Source organism: Myiozetetes cayanensis, unplaced genomic scaffold, assembly GCF_022539395.1.
Source record: "Myiozetetes cayanensis isolate MyiCay16 unplaced genomic scaffold, myiCay2020 scf6-25, whole genome shotgun sequence".
Taxonomy (NCBI): Eukaryota; Metazoa; Chordata; class Aves; order Passeriformes; family Tyrannidae; genus Myiozetetes; species Myiozetetes cayanensis.
The window spans coordinates 2,319,553-2,345,757 of NW_026087853.1; the positions used below are offsets into that span (position 1 = coordinate 2,319,553).

The 26,205-nt window shown below is 41.0% G+C and overlaps 1 protein-coding gene across 2 annotated transcripts; it reads right to left on the reverse strand.

The window, feature by feature from the left end:
• EXOC5 (exocyst complex component 5) lies at window positions 1-26,094 on the reverse strand. Of its 2 annotated transcripts, XM_050334918.1 has the most exons (19): window positions 25,964-26,094; window positions 21,529-21,620; window positions 19,523-19,670; window positions 18,938-19,132; window positions 14,148-14,212; window positions 13,674-13,702; window positions 13,426-13,535; window positions 12,972-13,016; window positions 12,731-12,871; window positions 11,560-11,642; window positions 10,896-11,105; window positions 10,625-10,660; window positions 9,572-9,719; window positions 7,383-7,491; window positions 6,545-6,665; window positions 6,038-6,124; window positions 3,619-3,727; window positions 2,432-2,647; window positions 1-2,287 (listed from the first exon to the last, which is right to left on the reverse strand). In XM_050334918.1, the coding sequence occupies exons 1-19, from the start codon at window positions 25,988-25,990 to the stop codon at window positions 2,099-2,101; spliced, it is 2,160 nt and encodes a 719-aa protein (XP_050190875.1). In that variant the 5' UTR covers window positions 25,991-26,094; the 3' UTR covers window positions 1-2,098. The 2 variants fall into 2 exon arrangements, with proteins under 2 accessions (XP_050190875.1, XP_050190876.1); XM_050334919.1 differs by lacking the exon at window positions 10,625-10,660.
• Window positions 26,095-26,205: the final 111 nt, after the last annotated feature.

The following is a 26,205-nucleotide window of genomic DNA, read 5'->3' on the forward strand; positions in this document are numbered from 1 at the left end:
TGTCTGGAAGGAATTCTTTTTATTGAGGAGAGTTTACATATCTAAGTTTAAGTATTCACCTACTTTTTGCTGCCTCCTGTTAACAGGCATAATGGAAATATTGCACTGAGCATATGCATGGAAAACACAGCTAAGGAAGCGAGGAATATGGTAAATACATTTCATACAACCTTAAAAAAAACCTCAAACAATCATACAACGAATTCTGAAGCACTTCTGTGATCTGCAATCTCAAGATGATGTTCACTGTTCTGAGGTGTTTACAAATTGACACTTTTTTTTTTTCCCCTAGAAAGATTTTGTATTGGTTAATAAAACCCACAGCCTTAAAATTGTTGGCTTTCGGTTACAGAGGTAACAGAGAGGTATCATTTGAACTCACATCAGAGCTTTTGAAAAAACAAATGGCAGCAGTACAAGCATGTGCCTCCTCCAGTGTCCAAAACTCTTTGTGGCTCTGCCATGGCCAAGGAATAGAGCAGTGCAGCTCAGCAAAGCAGCCAGTCCCCTGGAATACTTGGAGACACTCTGGCATCCATCCTCTTGTTTGCTGATACAACACTCTGCTAAATATAAAATGAAGCAGGAGAACCTCAACTAACCAAGAGAAGCCCCACCCAAGTCCTGTCAATGTTGACTGCACCTGGGAATTCATTAAGGAAAGAGGAAAACAGAATTATCTGACCAAGCCATAGACAGAAATGCTGCTCTGAAGGTGGGAGAGAAAGAAGTTCCCACAACAGTACAAATAATGTCTTAGAAAGGATTTGCTCAGGGATGGTGTAGGTCAGACTGAAGACACAAAACCACTGCACTTCCAACCTGGCTTCCACAAGAGTCTGCTCTGAGAAAAGGTTTATTTACATCAATTTTCAACTGCTTGTGGAAAAGCCACCCCAGAAGTTTCAAACATCACTGTTCCTTCAATTCACTGTGGGTCCACGTCAGAAACACCTTGAATAAACACTGGAGCACAAGGGACACAGAGTAGCCTGTGCCCAGTATGAAAGTTATGAGCAGTGGAAGAGCAGCTTTTGCACACTTCAACATTTTATATTGCTCAGGCACTGAGGATCAATTACCTTCAGCACAGGAATTTTCCACTCGAGGTTTTGGCCACAGCCACACAGGAAAAACTGGGCTACATTTTATCCTTTCACTTCATTAGATTTTGAATTTATTTACATAGAAAGTAAGACAGGAGAAAGTTCTTATATATTAACCCAACAACGGGCACCTTCACCTTGTAATAAGGATGCCTTAGGCAAGGCAGCTGCATTTACTTCAGGAGCATATATAAAATTCAGTGTGCTCGTAACAAACAGAAACAATAATGTCAGATCATACAATGCCAGTACATTCCAGTGGGCCTTTGACTATTAGTTAAAAAAGAAAAAGAAAAACAAAGCCAAAGAGCTAAAAAAAAAAAAAATAATCCAAAACTTTTCACCACTTCAGTTCTGTTTAGAATGCTACACAATGAATAAATTACATCTTTCTGGGATAGTGTTGCTTTTACTCCTCCATCTCAAAGAAATTCCAAGCTAATTAATTAGAGCAAGAAATTACATTGAGCAGGATAAGGTTTTAAACGAAAGAAATGACTTAGAAACACCAATCAAAGATAATTTGATTATGATTAGCTGTGATGAAGTCTAAGTCATTAAAATTGATGAAGGATGTTTTTACACTGGTCTAGTCTATGTAATCCATTACCTACGCTATGCTCTGTACTTCAAGTCTAGCAAACGGTATCTCATAATTCAGTATTGAAGACTAAAATACTTCCAATGCACCACTTGCTTTCCTACACCACCATGTTTCCAATTAAAAAACAAAACAAACAAACGAACAAAAAAAAAGTCAGTAGCAAGTAGATTTGTGAAATTCTTCACTAGGAGAACTTTAGCTCACGCGAAACACCACCCCGAGTTTTACCCGCTCACCTCCTTACATTGTCATGTTTAGATATGGCTGCTGCTTTATTCTGAACAGTCACTGTCCCACAAAAGTTACACCCATGGTTGGTAAGGAATCATTCCCTGTGCTTTCTGACAACTGAGGCCTGCCCAAAGGTACAGGTTCTCTTGCTGTGCTCTCAGCTGAAGTGACGGGCGAGACGAGCAGACCTATAATCGACACGCAGCTGAACGAAGGAGTGAAGGATGTTCTTGTCCAGATTAGCAAGTTGTTCTCCTGAGCAAACTTGCTTTAAGTTATCAGGGGCTACAACCAGAAGATTGCAAAGTGCATGCAAGGTATCAAAGAGCTGTAACACCAGAGCAATCTGTGGGCGAGAGAAAAGAAAGGAAAAAACAGATGTAAATAATTGGAGTTGCTTGAGGTCTTGTAACAGAACATCCATCCGGATCTTCAAAATACTCCCTCCTGTCAGAGGACTCACATCCATCATCCTCTCCTCATGTCTTACCTTGAAGTCTTTGGCACACTTCCTGTACTCAGCCACATCACAAATAGCCAGCATGCCTCCCATGCAGCTGTAGGAGTATTGCTGGAGGTGTTCGTAGATGAGCCGATGGAAACGAACTCCAAGCTCCATCAAAACTGTGTCCACATTCTTGCCGTCCATGGAATTTCTGATCTTTTCCACCTGCTTTCTAACATAGCCACAGACCTTAACACAAGCCTAAATTTAAAAAAAAAATAAGAATGATCAGATAACTTACTTTCTAGGAATCTGTTCTTCTCAAAGTGGTTTCCGTATCATAAGCCAAACATCAGCCATTAATCCTTAAACTTTCACAGCATGGCATTGAAATCGGTCACTCTCCAATTAATAATTTTCCAATATTTTTATTTGCCACATAAATATGCAAAAACATGAGTAGGAAGATGGATGCAAGACAATAGTCAATTAAGTTATAGTTCACAGCAGTTCAGAATAGAACAGTTTAATTTTGACTTTTAATTCAAACAATGATCAACCAAGGGGTGGGTGGGGAGGGGGAAGTGATTAAAAACCTTGTCAGCTGTAGTTATAATCCAAATGAACAGCCATACAGGCATCTTCACCATTCCCACATAGTACAAGGCTCTACATCCTACTGCTCCACTTCTCCCCTTCCCACCTGGGAATGCTCTCACTCTTTCCCAGTGAGTTTGTTCTCTGCTTCTCCCTGCATTGTTCTCATAACAAGAGCTTGATGTGAGCCAGCCCTACAGCTCCTCAGAAATCCCCTAGGCTGGGATTCAGACAGATCTGGTGGTCCAGACAAGACTGTGCAGTAAAGAATGTTCATGCAGGACCTGTGATGCTTTGTGAAACCCCCCCCAGCAACCAGAGAGCACCGATAACTGATTTTCTGAAACTGATAGCTCAAAGCTAATTGTCAGCTAAAAGCCTTGTTCCCAATCTGGGCCTCCTGGGAGGGGAAAGAATGTGCCAGTTCCTCCAGCACCTACTGATTTGTGTCTGACACTGGATACAAAACTGCTCCTGTTCCTTTTCAGCTTGAGAAAATAGCCCACAGCAGAGTTTGGAGGTGCTTGGTGCAGAATGGAAGTAAATTTAGCACATGCACATGTTGTCTAAAGCATGTTTGGCAGGGAACATCCTGTACCTGATGACACTCCTGAGCTGAGACTTCAGTTACTTACATTAGTATACTGAATCAAAACATTGTTCTCATCTTCTGGTTTAAAATCTGTCTTCTTTTGCTCTGCAGCCAAGATGTGCTTCATCTGTCCAATCATGCAATTCAGTGTCCTTTAAAGTTACAAACACAGGTTGGGTTTTGAAGGGAACATTTTCATTTCCCTCATTTTTATATTCACACAAAATAACACAAAAGTGAGCAGCATAAAGCAACGAGGGGGAAAAAACCAGCATAGGTGATTTACAGAAGATATAATAAATGCTTTCAGTGTGTCAAAGGAAATATTTCATTAAACAAACATGCAGAAATACACACTCTTTTCTACAGTTGCAATGTAATTCTATAGAGAAGATATGCTTGATTTTTAGTGACTAGCTGGAAAAAGAAGCATCAGCCCAAAAAATCCCTAAAAACTCTTCCCTCCAAGTTCAGTGCCTTGGAGCACAGCACACAGCACGCTGGCCAGCTGCTTTTAAAGGGGACACATTAATTGGAAGGTAATCCACTCAAATCCAGCTCTTCAGAGAAATTGGAGAGGATCCTTCAATGCAGAGGGAATCAGAAAGCTGAAGGAAGCATTCCAAAGAGTTTGGGAGAATTAGATCACATTGCATATTAGTCAGAAGCTTCAGAACCCACTTGGAAAATGAAAGAGGGGTGAGGGGGAATGAAAAAAACTCTTCCTTTGCCAGAGCTTGGTATTTCTCTTGTTCTGAGAAATCTAATGGAGTTTTACAGCGTCATTTATTTCTCCCTTATAGGATTTATCTGTTCAGAACATTATCTAAGGTCAAAGCCCTGGTCTCCTTTAAGTCCAAAGCAAAGGTCAAACAGCAAAGCAGCTGAGAGAGGCTGCAAACCTCTCCCAGTGCCCACCTTGGCCAGGAACATCCCTCTGGGTTGTTTTTTTTCCCCTTCCCTTTTCTTCAACTCCCTCACCCTTCCAACTCCCCTGAAGAAAACTGTCAAGGCCATTACAGACCCTGAAGGATTCAAGCTGGAGTAGGGTGGAGAGGAGAGGAATACATGTATCCAAAGAGGGAACAAACTCCTTTTTTCCTACGCTCAGAGCTCAGTTTTGCATTGCAGGTGCACTTCATCCAACAGTCCACATGGAAATTTAAGGAAATTATATCTTTCATTCTCCTCAATTTCCATTTGCAATAAATATTCCCAGAAGGCTGTTTACACAAAACACGTGCTGAAAGAAAACCAGCTGAACTAATTTTGTTTGGCTAATAAATCACTTTTAGAGGTGGATTCAATTGCTGTGAATGGCACTCAAGAAGCTGCACTTGGACTTTTCCAGATTGGATAATGCTGAAAAAGCACCAATGTTTAGAAAAACTGTTTTGTATTTTAAACTCGATTCCTTTAAGCAAGACAATCCATTCTCAACAGCACCAGTGGCACCACAAAGCAGCATGAAAGAGGCACACAGACACATCTCACACGTAACGTTCATCTCAAAATTAATCTCTTTTGTATGGCTGAAACACTTAATTTTTTTGAACTTGTTCTCCCAAGTCTTGCTATTGCTTTTAAAAGATTAATTATTTTATACAGAAACTATTTTAATGCTGATGACCAACCTGTATCTGCTTAGATCTAAGCTTATGGCCTCAGTGCTTGAAATATTTCAAGCTTTGTGTTTAAATCTCTAAGGTCACTTGCAGCAGGAGCAGCTGAAAATCTCAACTGCCACCGACACATCCTCTATTTCCACCTTTCTTTCTGCACTTAAAGAAAATAATGCACCAAATCAAAAGTAGGGCATCACACAACAGCTCCATTTCCTAATATTAAGCTTGTTAGTTTATTATTTGCCTCTGCTGCAAAACAGCTGTGATTTTAATTTACAATTTTTATAGCTATCCTCTCAATTTTATTCTGAGAAACAGAAAAAAGATTAAATGAGTCACAACCTCAAAGCAACTCAGTGTCAGAATCAAAATTATTCCAGGTCTACAGACTTCTATGACTGGGTCTAATCCATAGCACTGCACAGATTCCAGCAAATCATCTAACCTATTTTTGTCAAACTTTGCTCCTAATGGAAATCCTGCAAGTGTTTAACCTATTTCAATCATCATTTCTCCCTCTTTTAAAGTAGAAAAAAAAAAGTTCGAGACAATAAGGTAAAACTGAATTTATTGCACTCTTTCAACATAACCATCTGTTTAACATCCTTCCAGAATTATTTATGGGTCAGAAATGTGCCATGGAAAATATGACCCTCTAACCATATAAAATCTACATTTCCTATGCACAGTAATGCATGCTTACCAATTTTTTTAAAAAATACTAAAATATCAATTTTGTGCTCAGGAATAGATCATGCTTAAAAGGACAGTTAACATGCATCACAAAGGAGTTTTACACAAATTAAGAATTAAGAGAAAGTTCAAATCTCTACTTGCCTGTCAATGCCCATATCCAGCTTCACTTCCATTTGTTCTATGATATCCTTTTTCTTCTGAAGGCATTCAGATAATTTAGGAGAGGAACTGCAACAGTGTGGAAGGTTGGATGTGTGACAGTGTTAAAATATCAGGACAAATTTCTCTGCTGGCTTTGCTGCTTACAACAGGATTCAGTGAAGATTTCCCATCCCATCAGAAAGGACCCCAAGGCACAGCTACAAAACCCTTTTAGTCCCACCTGGAATGCAGCAGTGATTTCTCCAAGGGAAAACTGCCTCTCCTACCCATCAATACTCTTGGAGCTCACTCTCTTCCACTGGTTTTCAAAGCAACCAATTTAATTTCCCTTCTTCCCCCTCCCACAACAGCATTTTATCTTTCACAATATCAAGTTGAGCTACTCTGAGCATAAACTTCTCTCAACAGAGATGAGGAATGAAAAGAACTGCTTTCTTTACCAAAAAAGACCACTCACATTGGAAGTATTAATCAAAATGAAGGTACCTGATCAATGGCATCAGATGGTCATTGAACTGCTTGTCAAATAAATGGAAAATAGTATTGGCCTGGTGGACAACATCCAAGAAATACAGATTTGCATTCTTTGAATCAGAAGAGGGAATGCCTAAAGCAAAGGAGTTTTCATTAGGATTGTAAAGATATGCAGTTCTTATAATTAGCACGATGACTTTTTAAGTATGCAGAATATGCAAAATATGAATGCTTAAATCACAGGCTTTAGGAGTTTCAAAAATTTACAACGGTGCCATTTATAGGGCACTTCTCCCAGCTATATTGGGTAACAGGCACAAGCAGAGAAATATCTTACTGTTAGAATTTCTAAAAGCACAACAGGACAGTCAATTGAAAACCTCCTTCAGAACAGGAGTTTAATGCTGTCATTTAAAAATGACAGGTTCTCACTGTCAAGATTTTAACTTCTTTAAGCAAGCAGTCTTCTTATTTACTGCCACTCTCAAAAGCACAAACATACAAACAAGCACAGAATTCTTATAAAAATTAAGACACTAAGCCTTAATATAAAAATATTCTCTTGCTGTGGCACAGAGAACAATTAAAAGAGGCAGGGAGTGCTGATGTCCCAATTTCTGTGATAAAAATGTTTTTGAAGACAGAAGCCTGTTCCCATCTGAGCCTCAATTCCCCAAATGAAAGTCACACTTTAGAAGACATTAAATGTGGATTCCAAAAACACACAAAAATTTCATTTAACCAACACACTGTGAGCAAGGCCAATCAATAAGGCACGGCAAGGACCTGCAAAAGATCCTCTGCACAGAAAGGCCAAGGAGATGAAATGCTCAGAGAATTCTGTACTCACCAGCAAGGCCTGTTTCTAATGCATAATCGATGTGTTCAGTGCATAAGAACTCTACAAGCATAGAAAAAATTCTGAAAGCATTCTTGGGTAAGTCAGAGGGATCGGAGAGCTTCAAAGAAAAAAGGAAAAAAAAAATTATCCTAAAGGTCAGTTCTACATAGATTTGAAAGTTTATTTGATATGGTGTAGGGGATAAGCTTAAAGTGTAACAAGTATTCCAGAATAATTGGAATTTTATTTTAAGTGAAAAGTAGCCACATAGAGAATTATAGGAACAGCCTTTAGTATCAATAAACCCTTCAGCATTTACAAGTTAACTAGAGCTGCCACAGATGGGGCAGCAAATGTATAAACATTCGCTGTTATTTGTTGTATAAACAACACACATCAAGCAAATGTATAAACAGTTTCTAATAATAATAATAATAAAGGCAGATAGTAATTAATAGTCCTTAAAACACATTTTTCCAGATGTAATCTCAGGAATTACCTAAACTACAAGCTACTGTATGCTGGGAATATACAGAAGAAACTACTTTATCCACACCCTGTATTTTTACTCTTTTAATAAAGAATAAAGGCCGCAACGAGAGCCAAGACAGTGAGTTAAGCTGGACCTCCAGTTTCTGTCCTTTTATCACTGCAGCAAAACCAATACAGCTGAAGCTCAGCCACGTTTAGCCCAGTTCAGCTGGAGCCAGTGGAGCATGAACACTTTTATGAGGTGAAGCAATGCCCACGTTTCCACACAGCACCTGGACTTTGATGAGCTGGGAGCCATGTGGGATCTGGGACAGCAACCTGTCAGTAAATCCCCTTCCTAAAGGAAAACGTGGCAGGGCTTTTGTACATAAGAGATACAGCTTTGGTTTTTAAGGAATTAGCTGAAGGCTTTTATGAGTAAGAAAGATTACTACTGCAATTCAAGTTAATTTACAACAACACTCACAGATATTTCTGCTGTTTTTCCCCCCCCAAAAAACCCATAAATCTCCCAACAACAGAGTTTTACAAACACTGAAATGTTTCAAAATGAGGTTACATTCAGAATTATCAACTTCTTTTTCCTGAAGCAGTCACAGTTGACACAGAATATCTGCACACATTTGTTAGGTGACAAATATCATAATTAAATAGCCAGGGACATGTGTATCTTCTCTTTTGCAAAGTGAGTTGCCTTGTCCACAAAACCCTCAGTTCTAAAACCCTAATTCTAAAAATCTCCTTACATTATCAAGATCCATTGGGGTTTCCACCCCAATACAATTATTTTTAGACCAAATGCGAATAAATCTGATCCCAACAGGAAGGCAGGAAAAAAAAAAGGTTGTGCACATGTGGAAAAAATTAGATCATGAATTCAACAACTGTTTCTAGCAACTGTGACATGGAGAAAATTAATGATCTACCTGTTTGTCTTACAGTCAGTGGTTTCACCAGCAGGAAGGAGGTGATCCCAGGGTGTGCAGGTAGCACTGCTGTGTCTGTATTCTGTTCTATCTTTGGCCCTGCTAGGTTTATAAAATATTGAAACTTCTAAACGTCTGGAATGTTAAGTTTTTGGGAATTTTGGAGGAATTCAAATTTGTTAGAAATCAGTGTGTTCAGCTAATTGAAAAAATCACTAGCATTTAAGATTGCAATTGAATTTCAAGGGCTTTCATTTAACCCAAGTACCAGACAAATGTGACTGACAGGCAGTAAAAGCAGCAATTTAATCAGAAGTAAAATACTTCTTTTTGTTGTTAGAGTAAAGCATTTAAGGAACAGTAGAGGGTAAACAATGTTAAAAGACTATTCCTCTCATTAGTGATCATTCACCAATGCAAGAAGAAATGACACAACACAGGAAAACAAGTGTTGAATTGTTCAGTGTATTTTTAAAGCAGGAGAAGAAAACCACCTTAAAGGCTGCTCAGGTCTTGAGTGTAATTCAGTAAGAAGAGCAATGCAGGCAGTAGGTTTAACCATCCTCACTTCTTCTAAAAATAGACAGTATTAAAACCCACAAAACACAACTACATCCACATGTAAGAGCAAACCCTCAGCCTTCACTATGACCCTGCTCCAGTGAAAAAAACCAAAAGATAAATTATTTAACAATGTCCTTCCTTATTCCTCAATCAAAAATTTAACCTCAAGTTTTTGAATTTCACACACAAACCGAAGATCACAGGAAGCAAACTCACCCTGTGACATCTTTCAAAAGCTTGTTTGGTTTCTTGCAAAAGGTTCACCACCACTTCTTGTGACAGGAAAGTTTCCCCGTGTGTGTCAATGCTTGGCCCCAAGGGTAGGTTTGTACGTTGCCTCAATCTCTCTTTGAGGTCCTGAATACTGGAACAGAAACATTCCCAAAGAAGAATTTACTGGATGGAAATTTTGCTACAGAAATTCCTCAACAATTTAGGATATTTTAGTTGTTAACTTGAAAAAAAAACCAAACAAACAACACAAAAAACCAGGACCCAAGACACAATTTAGGATATGCAAGCATTAAGACAAGTCTTGCAAGCTTTAAAAAAACATTGCCAGTAAATGCAAAACTACCACCTCTGATTCCATCATCAACTGTGTTCACAGTTCACACGTGGGACCAGCTACTCCCCTTTGTGGGATAAGAGGAATTTCAATGGAATGCTATGGCACTTATGCTCCAGGAACAAAGTTTAGCCTCCACACACTGTCACACTGCACTTTCAAAGCACTAATGAGAGCTTTCCATCTCATCCACACCCACAAATCCTCTCATCCTCATCCACTATCTCAGCAGTCCTTTATTTAGCCAAGCATGCTCCGACACATTTCCATGCATAAAACAACCCAGAAAGTTACTCACTACGGTAAATTTAATTTTCCCCAAGAAAATTAAATTTTCATCTTTGCTTTTTTTTTTTTTAAATAATTACTTTGCTGCTGCTTTTTCCACATCACTTCTCACTCCTGCCATGCTGAGCTCTTTGAAAGGTGCAGTAGCCTCAGCACCTCTGCTTCACACACGTTTAAATCCTTCCTATCCCACTTCTCACTACTCCTTTCTTAGTTTCTCTACCCTGAGGATAATGAAGTCTTGTTTTACCTTTCTCTAAGTCCATTGCATCTTCTGGGCTCACTAAGAGCTTTCTCACTGACATTGCTATGGTCTTTTCCCCTTCCTAGGTCTTGGGAGGGGAACCACAAGACCTGGGCAGGTGAAAAAAAATGTATGCTTTTAGATACACACATATACATGCTTTAGGTACCTTAGTTTTGCTTCAGTCCTTTTGTGGATCTGGATCCTAAGTTGAAACATAGGTTGAACTGGTATTTTTCACTTCCCATATGTATAAATACCATGCATCACCTTTCACATGTAACACGATTTTTAGCAGAACACAAAGTGAAAGCAAATTATAAAAAGTTGCAGGTCTTGTGCAGTTCATCACTGCACACCTGACAGGGCAAATAGGACATTTCTCCCCTCACCACCTCCCTTCCATCTTAAAATCAGGAAACTTCCCAGAAGAAACTTACCCTCCAGTGCCAATGGACCTCTTCTGGTGGTTTTTGGAATCATAATAGCGCTGCAGAATCATTGCACTCCTGCTTTTCAAATAACCAATTTCCACCTCGATGTAATTCTCCAAGTAGGAAATGAAAATGGATTTGATAAGCTTAGACAAGAAAGTCTGCTTATCGGTACCCAGGTTAAATTCCATCAGTTTGCTTGACAGATTAGTGGTTCTTCATGCAAAGGAAACAAAAGAAGGGGAGAGGAGGAGAAAGGTTGAGTTCGGGTGAATTACAGCATTGCATGTTTGTAAAGCACAACAGAACCCTGCAAGGCTTGGAGCAGTTCTGCATTTTTAAGGAAAGAATTTCCCATAATTCAGGTTTAATTACACCCAGCACAACTGCAGCCAAGTTGCCAGTGAGATGGGGAGGACTGGTTTTTGCAGAGTTATTTTAAAATGACTCTCAAAGATCACTACACTCAATACTTCCCATTAAAAATAATAATGGCAATTTTATATGTTCTTCAGGAAAGCCACCATTGCAAAAGCTAATGGCCATATAATTTTTTTCAATTTTTATGAGAAGATTCCACTTCTGGCTTCTCTTTCAACATCTTGAGAATCAACCCATCTGTTACAAGAGAATATCTGCTACAATAATTTTGTCATTGATGTATAAATACCTTGTATATAGATCATAGAGATTCTTAAGATACTGTTCTGCATCTGATTTCCTGTGTTCTTCTAGCTGGTCCTTTACATAACCCTGTGAAATTCGGTACATCTGTTAGAAGATCAACTGAAAAACCACAGGTTCTTAGCTTATTAACCACTACTTCCCAGATTATATATAATTTCCTGCAAAGTGTATGCCTTACTTTAGGTAATTCATCTATCCTTTGTTTTTAAATCTCTAATTTACACATCCAGCATCAATCTGCAGAGAAAGTTGAATGCATCTTTTAGAAGAAAAGCATTTAATAATAAAGGCAGTAATGTGTGAAGCAAAGACAAAAGGCAGATGGCTTTGAAAATATGCTTGACCAGCTAACACAAAATCCCCTCGTTTTAGGAATCAAAAGCCCCAGAGGCCTCAGGGCATTTCTGCAGTTGACAGTAAGCAAAGGAGATGGTTCCATATTTGCTTATCATAATACAGACACAAAGCAGATACAAGCTTAGAGTCTTCTTGTCATTGAGTATTTGGACAAAAGTGTTATTTACCATAACACACTAAGTCAAAACTGACACAGAAAATTGAGGTTGAAACACAAGCTCGGTCTCTGCACTGTAAAAAAGACATCTGCAGGGAAACTGCTTTTTGCAAGGGATGTCATGTTGTTGACTTTAAGCACCTAAGTGAGTGTATTTGCAGGATGGAAAACTTAACATTTTCAATTATTCTAGATTTTCATATAAATATTGCATTAGCTGCAAGATAGTATTCACAACATGAGTTATTTTCACTAATTCAGTGCCAACCTCACGCATGACACCCAATCCCAAGAATGAACAAATTAAAGATGCTTAATAAACTCCTTTTCCTGACATATTCTTGGTAGGGGGCAGAGAGAAGGAATCAAATGCACATATGACATCTCATGAATTACCCAATAATATTCCCTAATAATTTTACATATCGAATTTGAGTATTTTCAGTCACTCTGTATCCAGAGCACAAGCAGCTTTATTTAATATAGGCTTGATTATCTGTCTGAGTCGTTACAGAGCAATGAATATGATTCTACAAGGTTACAAATTATGTAAATTCTCATTAATTGTTGTTACTAGATAAAATATTTTTTTATTAAAAGTTTCCTCGATGAACTTCCAACACGTTAGAATGTGAAATACCTGAAGTTTAACTTCAAAGATATTTTGGATGAGTTTGGCTAGCACAGTCTCTGGATTACTAAAGATTTCTCCAACTTGCTTATTCACTCTCTGGCAGAGAATGGCTGCATCTTCAAAGACATCATTCCTCAGGAATGCTCCCTAGGGATTTAAAAGCACATTTCAAAATAGATTTACAACCATCTGTAGGACTAAATAAATCAAACACCCAAAGGGATACATGTAAAACAAACTGCATTACCTCTTGACACTGTTTTATGTACACATCAACACAGTGGGAATAGCCCTGTGGAAGGAGCAAAACAACTCAGTGTTAAAGCAGTGTAGAATGAAATCAAGGAAATTAAACACCTGTGAAAATTATTGCAAAAAAATTGAGATTCATTCAAAGTGCAGACTTTTCCAAACTCATTTTTGTCACAGATCTAACTAACATAACTTCACTGGCCACCACTCTACAGGAATATACACAAGTTTCAACATTCTTTCTCAAACATAAAAGTTGATGTTGCCTCCAGTCCCCCATCAGCTGCCCCCTTTATTCCCCTTCATCTGATTTCAGATGGAACATCTGAGTACATTTATGTCATCTGACAAGGTGGCTGTTCCCATGCAAGATGTTCACTTAAAACAGGCACTTGTTGTACCGTGGGTTGTTTTATTCATGTATTTAAATCAAACCCCTCAGTTTTTACCTTAAAATGAAGCAAAACTGCTGCTACTTCTCTCATCCTGGAGATTTCTCCTCTCCGCTGTGCACTGGTAAACTCTTGAATTAACTGGCACTCTAAATCGTGGTACTTACCTGGAGAGGAAAGGGGATAACAACAGAAATCCATCAGGCACTGACAAAAACTGTAATACTGACAGTATTGCTTACTTCTCTAATCATCTTTAACAATTCAAATACAGGAATATGGATTGAACTGCATAGATAACTTACTTGCTATCTTTGATTTTACTTCAGAAAACCTGTTAACAAAAAAAAAAAAAAAATCTCATGATTAAATTCAAATCCACATCACAAGAGGAATCACAGCCATCCCAGAACATGAATAAGAGGCACTCTACTTAAAAATGAAAACATGTAACACAAAGACGACAGAAAAGTTCCCCTGCTTTATACCCCTAAAAACCTACAAGCATCTAATTCAAATCTAGCATTAAGTCAGCAAAGCAAAATTATCCCATTAAAAGTCTGTTAAGCAGTTTAGGATGTGTATGTAAAGATGATCCTACAACATGAGCATGTGAACACAAATTTGAGAATAGAGGAGTGGGAAATAAGCACACAATCCAGCTCAGCAGCTGCATGAATCACTAAGCACAGCACCAAAGGGGAGACAAGGGAAGCATGAGGAAATTACAGCTACGTGAAGGTTTATTTTCTTAACAAGATGTGCAGATAGATTTTTACCTGTCAAAAGGCAGTTCCTGTGCAATCAAATGCAGTTTCTGAATAATATCAGCTGCCTCTTTAATCTGTTGAGAGGAAAACATGACAGAATTATTAAAGAAGGTCTGATCGTGGGCTATTCCTTTCCTCCCCCTGCCCCCACTGTCCAATTTTCATACCCATAGTTCCTATTTCTAAAGCTGGTTGAGTTGACATGCCCGTGGAAGAGATCAACCCCTTCAAGCTCCTGTGTGTACTTTTAAGATGCTTAAGGTATTTTTCTTCAACATAAAGTTATATAGGTCAAAACACGGTGAAAAGTCTTGCTCCATGTTCCCACTGGGAAGGTCTGTGGGGGTGTGCGAGCTACCTGGACAAACATCTCTTCACTGCACTAGGCCAACAGAGCTTGAAGACCAAAGACTCCTCAGGGCTGATTAGATCACACCTGGATAGAGCAGTCTCATGGAAATCTGTACCTTTCCATTGGGGAATAAAATATATAACTGTAACACAGAGTTGTGACATCAAACTCCAACAGTGACTGGAATGAAAGTCTTACTGACTCACACCCAACCAGAAGAGACCTCTGTTGAATTCAGAAGGGAAATGGCTTGTCAACCCTGTCAGGGAAAGCACTGGGAAATGCTTTACAACTGATGAAATTGGCTGCATCCAAAAAAGCCACGACCTTGCTTGACACGGAGAGGGGAGAAAGGGGAAAAAGGGGATCAAAGCAGAGCGTTCTCCCAAGGAAGGAGAAATGGAAGCTGCATTAGGAATTATAAACTCTGAAGTCCAAAGCAAAACCCAAGATGAAAGTCAGTTAATTACACAGCCACAAACTAAGAATAGCTGTATAAATAGCTGTATAAAGGTTAACAAATAAAGATAACGCAGCATGCAAATTTGTGCACTGTCCTGGGTAGCAAAACCTTTTATCATTTATTCTTCCACCATGGATCAGCACGGTAAGTGCATCTAAGTAGTGCTTAATGACTTCAGCTCCATTGGCCGAATAAAATGATAGAAAACACCAACCTGAAAATGTGGGGAACACAGCTGGTTGCAGCTGAACTTCAGTGGATTTAAGCACAGTGTTGGTTGGGCTAAACCGGACACAGCTCTGGGATGGTTTTTACAGGCTTTACTGAGCTGTCTGGGGGATTAGAAGGCACCTCAAAGCGGGTGGTGAATAAAGGTCTGCCTAATGGGGGTACTGACTGACAGTGGCTGAACATGAGCCAGGGTGTGCCCAGTGGGGGTAGGAAGGACAATGGCACCTGGCCTGGATCAGCAATGGTGTGGCAGCAGGAGCAGGGCAGTGACTGTCCCCCTGTGCCGGGCACTGGTGAGGCCTCACCTCAAATCCTGGGGTCAGTTCTGGGTCCCTCACAACGTATTGAGGGGCTGGAGCGAGTCCAGAGAAGGGAATGGAGCTGGAGAAGGGTCTGGAGCACAAATCCCATCAGGAGCAGCTGAGGGAGTTGGGGGGCCTCATCCTGGAGAAAAGGAGGCTCAGGGGGGACTTTCTTGCTCTCTCCAGCCCCCTGACAGGAGGGCGGTAGAGCCAGGTGGGGGTCAGGCTTTGCTCCCAGGGAACAAGGGACAGGATGAGAGGAAATGGCCTCAAGTTGTGCCAGAGGAGGTTTAGTTTGGACATCAGGAAACATTTCTTCACAGAAAGGGTTGTCAAGCACTGGCACAACTGTCCAGAGAAGTGGTAGAGTCCCCATTCCTGGAGGGATTTAAAGGCCGTGTGGAGGTGGCACTTGGGGACAGGGGTTAGCGGTGGGCTTGGCAGCGCTGGGGGAACGGCTGGACTTGAGGATCTCAGAGGGCTTTTGCAGCCTGAATTATTCTGTGATTAAAACCTTTATAAGCTGCCACAATGGAGAACACGGAGAATATGCAGTTTATCTTGTTCTTCCTGTTAGTGATGATCCCGGGAGCTGAAGGGAGAGGAAAGGAAGCGACGAAATCCTATTCTCCCAGCACTCAGAGCGGGCTGGATTAAAACTTTGCAAGAATAGAACCAGACACACAGGTAAGAATGGAGAGCACAGGCATCACACGAGGCTGGTTGTTCAGCAAAAATAGGGGCACTCAAAGTATATCCACTCTGATTATTAAGAGCAGCTTATGTTTCGAACTGTCAGCTCACAATAGCCTCTTAAGTCAAAAGCAGCCACGCTCCTCAAATAAATCCAATGAAAGAGCAGTTATTTCTGCTGGCTTACAGCAACCCTAATACCCAAGAGTTGTGATCAATACTGATAACAGTAAATAGTCTATATATTAGCACTTATTCACCAATGCTATAAAATCAAACAAAAAAAAAAGTCCAAACCTACCCAAAAAAAACCCCAAAAAAACCCCACCAAAACCACACAGACACAACATTTTCTTTGTCTCCTCCACAACAGCTGTTAACAAACTTAGATTTTATTGAATTCAGGGCCTTTTCTTAAGCACAACAGAAGCCATGACAAATCAATCCTCTGTGATTTCTGCTTAAACCCGGACATATTTCATTTTTAATTGAATCAGGCTTCTGTAAACTATTAAAAAACAAAATAAATATGGGTTCTATAAAATACCACTGGAATATATCTGGAAAAAAAAAAAAAACCTCCCTGAAAATCATGGAGAAATAAGAGAACTTTAACATGGCACATTTTTTTATGCACAACTTAAAAGGCATAATGGAATAATGTTGAGTACAGAACATAAAGGGAGAAAATAACAAGAATAATAAAAATAAAATAAGAATAATAGTAAACATATTAAGCAGGAATGTTACTGCATGACAAACACAATACATAGGATGGGACAATACAGGAGGGAAAACCTTCGCAGAGGTGACCAGGTAGAAATTAGACCAGGAGAAAGCAATGTGGGAAGCAACAAACTGAGGGGAAAAGGAATCCAGTGGACTTTAAGAACTGACACTAGTGAGAAAAATATCAATTAGGAAATAACTCAACTATAATGCATTTTGTGCCTCTCCCTTCAAAGTATTTCTTGCCCTCAACGTCTCAAAAAAAAGCCCACACTTGTAAGGGCTGGTATAGCACAAAAAAAAAAATCTTAACATCCTCGAGAACACCACCTACAAGCCATATCAGTTCAAAATCAGAAGACAATGACAAATCACTAAGGTTTTACATTTAAGAATATTTGTTACTATCTCATACTTCAGAGCTGATTTTAGTTCAGAGGTGCATTAAGCTGTAACAGCACATGTCTAGGCAGGCTCTTTATTATAAACACTACTTTATTATTAAACTAGGAGGGAAAAAGTTACAGAACCCACTTGACTGAAATTACCTCAGTAAAATAACTTGTATCCAGAATTTCTTGTTTGAGTTCCCACACACTTCCCCTATGGACTGGTACAAGACTTACAGCCTTTACTGTATTTGTCTTCCTGCAGATTTGCTGAATATCTTGTTATTCTTCAGGGATGTATAAAGATTCATTTGTTTACAAATTTCCAGCTTTACCCTATTTATCTACCTGATTGTTCTGATCCTCCAACAGAGTGGATTATGAAACTTTAATTTGCAAATAAAATTAAAGCTGAATTCTACGAGACTCTTGAGCAGACAAGACATAATTCTTTAACTTATGCTTTGTTATTTACCATGCTGTCATTAAATCTCTTTAAAATGCATGTTTTATTACTACATGGGGAAAAAAAGAAAGAAAACTTTACCTAGATCTGGAAAAGGCTGGTCAGAGAAGAACTTTCATTGTGTTGAAACCTTTCTGTTTCCCTTGGAAGTCAAGGAAGTTTTTCCTGTGCTCCCTCTTGAATTAGGGCAAACTATCAGCTGGTAATTACCACATATCCACAGCCCATGAACTGAAAGCCACTATGCAACTGGGAATACAACTGTATGAAATGATGAGTTTTACATTTCCCTGAGATACCTCCAGCTCAGTAGAGAGGGGGTGACTATTAACCTGTTCTCAGGTCTTCTATGAGCTCCATTTCAAGCACAAATTTTTTTGCTGAATGTGCAAACCAGGCTCTTGCTGTTCCCACATTACTGTAATTTTTTCCTGACTACAATCCTACCCCTGCACAGAATTTAAGGAGAGAGGGAAGATTCTTCAGGACATACCTAAGAAAAACCTCAAAAAACCACCAAACCAACTCTACTTAATCTGCATAGGGAAATGTAGTGCTCTTTTGTTTACAGCTGGATTCTTCCCCTTCAGTTTATTTCTATTTGCCACACCATTCAGCTTGTATTTGCTTCACGAACACACTCTTGAAGCGTAAGAAAAACAAAATGCTTTAACAGTTCTTTGAAGTTTTCCTGCCTGGTTCCTCTAAATTCCAAGGGTGGAGACATAACCACAGGACTATACAAAGCCCCAAGGCATGCTGTGACAAAAAGGTATCCAAGGCCAGTGGACTGACCCAACAGAGCAAAGTTTCACAAAGAAGTTGCATTCAGAACTGTTCTGCATTACAGGATGGATCTGAGGCAAGGGGTTCAAAGGGAAAAGGCAGATATTGTGTGCACTCCAAAGTTGCCCTCCCAGCGTTCCTCAAATCTCCGATAATTTCATAAAATGAGAAATGCCAACATTGCCACATTAAGCATCGCTGAATACAAATGCTTTATCAGCAATCTGCAGCCCAGCGTTGTTCATTTACATTTCAGAACAATGCCACTTTAACAAGTCAGTCACCCAGTGGTTTGAAGTCTGACCATGGTAAGTCATGGTAGCAGCTTGTAATTAGGGCAGCACCGCTCGTTGCTTTGAACTGCTTTCATCCCGCTGACAGCTCTTACCTTTTCAGAGTTTGTAAAAACATCAGACTTCAGCTCTCCATCCAGAAACTCATTAAAGTATTTCATCAGCTTCTGAGCCTCCACAGCCCGTTGCCGTGGCGTGTTTACCCCCTCCAGTTGGTCGCCAAGGTGACAGACCTTGGTTGCTACATAGCTGATGTGCTCATCCAGCTCTTGGAAATGTTGGAAGGCAACCTGGGAGAACAGAGACATGGACACTAAACCCATGGTTTCCATTTAATGTACTTCAGGAAACACTAGATTTACTCCAGTAATAGGCACAGTGAAAGCAGGTACTGTGTCTCAGAACCACAGGCTTACTCAGAACCGTTAATTAATTACACACATCCCATTAAAGTTCAGGGTCTTCCTTTAAACTATTGTGAAGACACTACTTTCACCATCACTAACACTCGTTAATGGAACATGCAGATAAGCCTCCTCTGAGAGGAGAAATTGTTGTCCATCAAACCCTCTTTATTCTTACCTCAAAGAGTAGCACAAGGTACCAAGAAACATTAAAGGAGCACACGATGCTTTTGAAACTTGCACGGCTTTGCACTGACTCTACTCCTCAGACTTTACCTGGTTGCTTTTCTGCAGCTCTTGCACTTTCTTGGCAAACTCCTTTGCTTCCTTCTGGCATTGCTGTTCTAGTTTCTCCACCTTTCTCTGAATCCTTTCATCCATCACCTGTAATTCTTGGATATGATTTACAAATTCTTCCAATAATCTGATTTAGAATAAAATACAGGAAAACACACTTTAGTTTGAAACACACTGTCTTCTGCAGAGAGTTTAAAACACCCTGAAGAAAACAACTTGCCAACAAGGTTGATATAACCACAACTTAAAAAGGCTATTTTGTTTTTAAACTCTATCCCCCTGGCTGTGCAGCACTCAAGGCCTACATAAAAACCATGTGCATGGTAGGCCAAGGGAGTGCAGGGGAATAACTAAATACCAATCACTCAAGAACGTGGCTCAAAATCCCTCTATCCCCATCTTCCTTTAATAATTCTCATAAGGACAAAAAGAGCTTAGGCCACCAAATCCCTTCAAGGGAAGGGCTACAACAGGAAAATATTTTCTACTGTACGTGTTACTGTAAAGTTGTAAATCAGCATCCTATTAATAGGCAATTAATACATAGTTTAATAATGTTGTTTTGATTGATTTCACTTCTTCCTATACCCATTTTAAGGCTTTTTCTGCCCTTTCCCATCACTTTGATTTTTCTTTCAGACTCACATTTTACTCTCCCCAATCACAATACACCTCAATGCATTCTTAAATTTCCACTATTATTTTCATTCCACTTTTAATGTCTCTCTCTTTCTCACTCCTGTTCTTGCCCATTCTATCGCATTCCTGTCACCTTTTCACTTCTACTTTTCCAAACATCCCAATCACTGGTACTCAGGGAATGATTACTCCCAGATCCTCCAGAGCCATAAAACTCATGACAGTAACTGAAAACATCTGAACCATTAGAGAACTCCGCTGTCCAGGTTTAATGTCCAAGCAGAAGTGAGGAGGAAATGGGAAGTCCTTCCAGGGAGCTATTTCTGGACTACTCAGGAATCTGCATTTTCACAAACACTCTGTTCAGAAGGTGGATGTGAAGGCCTCCAACCTGAGGTGCTGCTGCAAGGCAGAGTGAGCCCACTGCTCCTCTCCTGGTTTGCCAAGTACAGGCTACAGACTCCCAGCAAGCAGAAGGAAAAAGTAAAACGCATTATTCCACCCTCACATCCTTCCTCTCTTGTGTGCCTCCAGAGAGCCAGACTGCTCCAGAAGGAATGTCTTTGGCCATGCTATTAAACTGTTTTCTATTTGCTTTTGAACAGCAAGAGCTTGTCTATGAAGTCAGTTATTCCTAAATTTCTGTAGCTCAGGTTACTGCAAACCACCTCAATCTGAAACAGGATCATGTGGATGAGAAGTCCCCAAAGCACAGCTACTGCACCTGTTCATCTCCCAAGTTATAATCATGTGGAAAATGAGAACACTTAGGTTAGTTGTGTCTCTAAAGAGATCAGCAATACCGGTAGAAAAGCTAAAAAGTAGCACTGTTTGAAAGGTACTCTTTTAAGCAAAAGAAGAGGCAGGTAGATCCAGAAGTTAGATTAGCTTATCATGGGATCAGATCCCTAGAACTGCCTTTCTTCCCATCCTACCCGTTTGTGCCGTTCATTTGCACCAGGACTACGAACTACAGGGTCTTAAGACAAAGCAGCTCAGGGAGCTGAAGTAAAAAACTCATTAATTTAACTATCATAGCAGTGAAGCCTCATGTTATGCTTTAATTCAGCAACTCTAATGCTTTGGAACATTTGTGTCTGACAAGGACAAACAACATCAAATTTCTTTCATTTTAAAGGTCTAAATCGGAAAGTGACTTTCCCTATTCTTGTCACTGAGTAATTAGTTCTGAATAATTAGCTCATGGTCACAAATTTTAGCAATTCTCCCAAATGAAAATCTCCTTGGACACGCAGCAACACCACACATAGGCTTTTGATACACGTGGAGTAAAACAGTACAATTAGAGACACATTCACTTTGACCATTATGCAGTTTGGTTTTACCTTTTCGGATCAAAAGCTTCTCCACCTCTGGAACCTCCTCCAGGTGTTCTCCATGCCAGGCGTTCAATGTACTCATCTGCCACAAAAGGCTCCTGGCCACAGAATAAAAACCTCCTTACAATGTGCCACAGCAGGTTCTTCCTTAAGCAGCTGCTCACACATCATTTTGAAAGTGTTTAAAAGCTTTATTACAACCAAGAGCAAGCCCGGTGCTGACAGCTACCCCATCACCTCTTAGGTTTACATATTTAATTTAAAGAACACTGTTCTTAATACAGTGAGTTTGAACACCTAATCTAGATTTTAGAATTTGCTGCAGGTCTGTGATTTGGCTCTAGACGACCTTATTTTCCAGCTGAGCCTGTGCCTTGTCCTGACAGAGTGTTCACCCCGCTGGTTCGAGATGTTACATCACCAGCCATCAGCTGCACAGCAGAACAGACAGGAGAATTCATCTGTCTGAAGAAATTATGTGGAAAAATAAGTTGGTTTGTTTTTCCTTTTTTTTTTACAGTGGTTCAACCCTCTGGTGCAGGTCACAACATGGCATCACACCCAGAGCCGGCCAAGGCACTGCCCCGTGGCAGGAACAGTGCGAGATGCCACCGGACATTGTGCAACATCAAACTGCAGCTGCAGGAACAAAGCAGATAAAAAGGGAAAACAATTCATGATGGACTTGACCTTCCCAAGAAGGAAAAACAGGGTATGAGTGATGCTAAAAGCTCGAGGTTATGCAAGTTTCTTCCGTATTTGCTGGTTCTTCCCTAAAAATACCGCTCAAGGCTGAAGAGTTAAGATTATTTCTCCACTCAATGATGTTTCCTGAAGGCAGAGACCTCATTTATAAAACGAACACCTCCCATTTTAACTGGCATAATACTTACACCAGCTCAAACATTTCATCACATGGTTAATACTAAATTACTCTAAACACAGTCCAACATTTATCCTCTAAAAAAAATAGCATTTATCACTTCAGCTTCACTGGTAATTTAGCAGCATTGAGTAGGTGCTAAGCTCAGCACATCGAAAAATCAACAAGCAAAGTATTCCCACAACCATAAGGATTTCACAGAAACCTTTCAATTTACACACAGCAACAGTTTTAAAAGTGTGAAACAACCTGAAACAGAGCTGGGAGTGGCTCTGGTTAATAGATATTTGCCACACTGATGTGATGTATGTGGCATATATGTGATATTTGCCACAGCTGATGGTATTTGCCATTTCTGATGGCGACACGTGTGACCACACTTTTGATAAAACCTGGTCTTAAAAAATTAAAATAATAAAAAATAAACAGGTGTAAAATTGGTTATGGTATCAATACGTCTGAAACTTTGTCACAAGTAATAGGGAGGGAAAAAAGCAGCATTATAGAGTTAGTTTAATAGCTAAAATCAAGGGTTAAAAAGCACATATCACCAGTTCAAGGTCTGTTTTCTCAGGAACAAGTTATGCCCCATCCAGGCAGGCCCAGCCATTACAGAGAAAGATTAAAGTTTTTAAAACATACTTTGCAACGTATTGAATCCTGCTGGATAGGGAAGAGATTTCACCCTTTCAACAGATCACCCAGTAACTCCTCATTCACAGACTGACTCGAGTCACTGTGTTTTACTGGTTAAACTGCAAAAGTAACTGGTTGGTGCCACATAAAAAACAATTTCCTTACAAGTCACTCATCTCTTTCACCGAGTTCCTCCTGATACAAAACATGAAGCTTCCTTTACCTGAATCCTCTTCACCAAAAATCATGATGCCATGTTTTCATACTGGTATAAATTCTCTCCTCATTCCACCTTTACATCTAAAAGTTTGGGAGCATTTTTGCCAGTTTAATTACAGGTGAAATGAGCCACTTGATACAGTAACATTCTCTTCAGGGGAGTCCTCCAGCTTCCCAGTTACCTTGGGGCTCTTTGTAGCACTTCTCCTTTATATGAAAATCACAATCTTTCCTGCAGCTCCCTCCCTTGCATCCCAAAAACGAGCCAGGCCCATGGCAAGGAATGCTGTGGCTGACCCCATATGCAGGTGTAATATTTCAACGGGGCATAACCTGGAAAATACCAGTTTTTCAAGAAGACTTGCACAGGACAGCTGTCCTTCAGTTCCTTAATCATATAAATACATCACATTTATATTTATATCATATAAATCCTGTTCTGTATTATTTAAGAAACATTAATTGCAGTGGATATTATATGGAGAATATCGATCAACAGAGATTTAAAAAAAAAAAGAAGAGCTTTTTCTTCCAAATTTCCACAAAGGCTGCGCTAAAAATAATCTGCTTGATTTATAAGGAATAAATGAAGTTCAACAGTGTCTTTCTAAGACGTGATTTCCCAGCTTCCACTGCAGATCCAAAACTTTTTAGTTTAGCTTGTACATCATATCTTCCACATACATTTGCTTTTTTAAAATGTTATCTTGATAACAGGGTTACCCAGAGCTGACAGCCTAATTCCTATTTTAAGTCTCCTATCCTGTTCTGCAGAAATTGCTGAAAATCAGCTATTACAAATGTCATTTGCAAGTCCTTTGCCTGTTATCAGATGAGCCCCAACAGTCAATTTCTTCCCAGCTTTGAACTTCCCTCTGGCTCCAGATGAATTAACGTGATCCCCCTCCATTCAGCCAATACTCCTGATTTAATAAGAGATAGGCCTCAAGTGGATGATAACCTGGTTTGATCTGGCCTTTATAAATGAAACTATAGTGGACCCAGCCAAACTAAAAACCGGTTTAGAGGTAATAATTGTTAAGTTATGCTTTAAGTGATGTGAGGGAGAACTGAGTCCACGCTGTGTCTGTTTTCAGCACAGATCCTGCTACACAATGTCACATATCTAGACTGAAAATTACTTTAGAACACAGAGCCATGAAAATGTGATAACCAAATTCCACCCTCGGCACACAGATAAGGTCACTCCCATAACAAGCACATTTTCATGTTCTGACCTATAAGGCAGCAACTTCAAACTGACTTAGTAGGCAACATTAAATTAGTGAATGCCAACAAAAAGCTCTCTTGCTTTCGGAGTGAAAGAGAAGTGAAAGCAGGAGAGACAGAAATACTGGATTTCATGTTGGAAAATATAATTTCAAGCCCAGCCTCTAGGCAAAATTCTCACCTAATTTGAAATGGAGCAAGCTGTTGCACAACCCAAAGCAGCCAAAACATCAGAGTTTTCTTTCCGTATCCAAGTTACCCCACATCCAACATCCACATAATGCACTGTCATTATGTTGAGAAATCAATGGGCTCCCAGAGAGGTACAGAGAGGGCACAAAACCTGGCATCCAGCTACTTGGAACACAGCATGTCAACCCTGCTATTCTTTTAAAACCATGCAAGCCAAATGACGTGAGTCATAACACAGTCCTGTGTCATAACCGTGATTCATAAATTCGAGTGCACACAATGCATTTATATAAACCCACAGATACAGGCTGGGCAAAGCATGTCCCAGTGACAGCCCATCAAATGAACAACTGGCTCATGAGACACCTGGAGAGCAAACACGGGACAGCTGGTGATGACACCACATCCCTGTGCACGAAGGGGAGGACACACTTTGTGTTTGTAGCCGGTCACATCATGAGAGCTCATGGTCCAGGCCAGGAGTTGGAGTCACAGCAAGCCAGAATGGTTTGGGTTGGAAGGGACCTTAAAGGCCACCTCGTTCCACCCTCTGCCACAGGCAGGGACACCTTCCACTAGACCAGGTTGCCCTAAGGCCCATCCAGCCTGGCTTGAATCACTTCCAGGGATCCAGGGGTAGCCACAGCTTCTCTGGCAGCCTGTGCCAGGGCCTGACCATCCCCAGAGCCAAGAATTCCTTCCCAATCTAATTCCTGCTGTCAGTCTGAATCCATTCCCCCTTGTCCTGCCACTCCACGGTCTTGTCAAAAGTCCCTTTCCACCCTTCTCGTGGGCTCCCTTCGGGAGGGAGATGATCCCTGTAGCTCCATTCCAACTCAGGACATTCTGTGGTTCCACGAGGAGGATCTGACAGGCTCCTGCCGTTCCCGCTCCTGCGCGGCCTTGGGTGAGCAACTCCCTTCCCCGTTCCTCGGTTCCACAGCGGGAGGGCAAAGTCATTTCCTTATTTCCTCGCAGCAGGAGCCTCACTGAGACACGGCGGAGCCGGGGTCAGAGGAGCGTGTTCCTCTGGCAGAGGGAGGCAGAGGGAGCGCGGGGCCGGGCCTGGCGTGGCCTGTCACCCCGGGGGAGCCCGGGCAGGGAACGCGGGAGCGAAGGAGGGAACCGCAGTCCCCCCGGCACGGCCCGGGCTCCCCGCGCTCCCAGCCCCGCACACCCACCCCCCGCACACCCCGCGGGGAGAGGCCGCCGCATCCCCTCACAGCCAGCCGGCCCAGCCCCGGCCGCCGCCTGCCCAGCCCCGGAGCCGCCCGCACCCACCTCGAAGAGCTCGGCCGTGGTGGCCATGGCCGCAGGGGAGGGAGGGAGGGCAGCAGGGAGGGCGGCGGCCCCTCAGCGCCCCTCGGCCGCCGCCGCCGCCCCGCCGCGGCCGCCCATTGTGTCCCCCGCCCCGGCAGCAGCAGCGGCGGCCGCGGCGCCGCCTCCGCCCGCCGGAAATGGGGCTGCGCCGGGCGGGCACGGCCCGGCCGCGGCTCCTCCCCGGCCGCCATCGGCGCCGCGGG

Excerpts from the sequence above, each read along its gene's own strand:
- EXOC5 (XM_050334918.1), bottom strand. The coding sequence starts at position 25,990 with ATGGCCACCACGGCCGAGCTCTTCGAG. Across the intron at positions 19,133-19,522 it reads AGCTGCAGAAAAGCAACCAG|GTTGCCTTCCAACATTTCCA; the intron begins GTAAAGTCTGAG and ends CTGTTCTCCCAG. Across the intron at positions 13,536-13,673 it reads AGTAAAATCAAAGATAGCAA|GTAAGTACCACGATTTAGAG; the intron begins GTAAGTTATCTA and ends TTTCCTCTCCAG.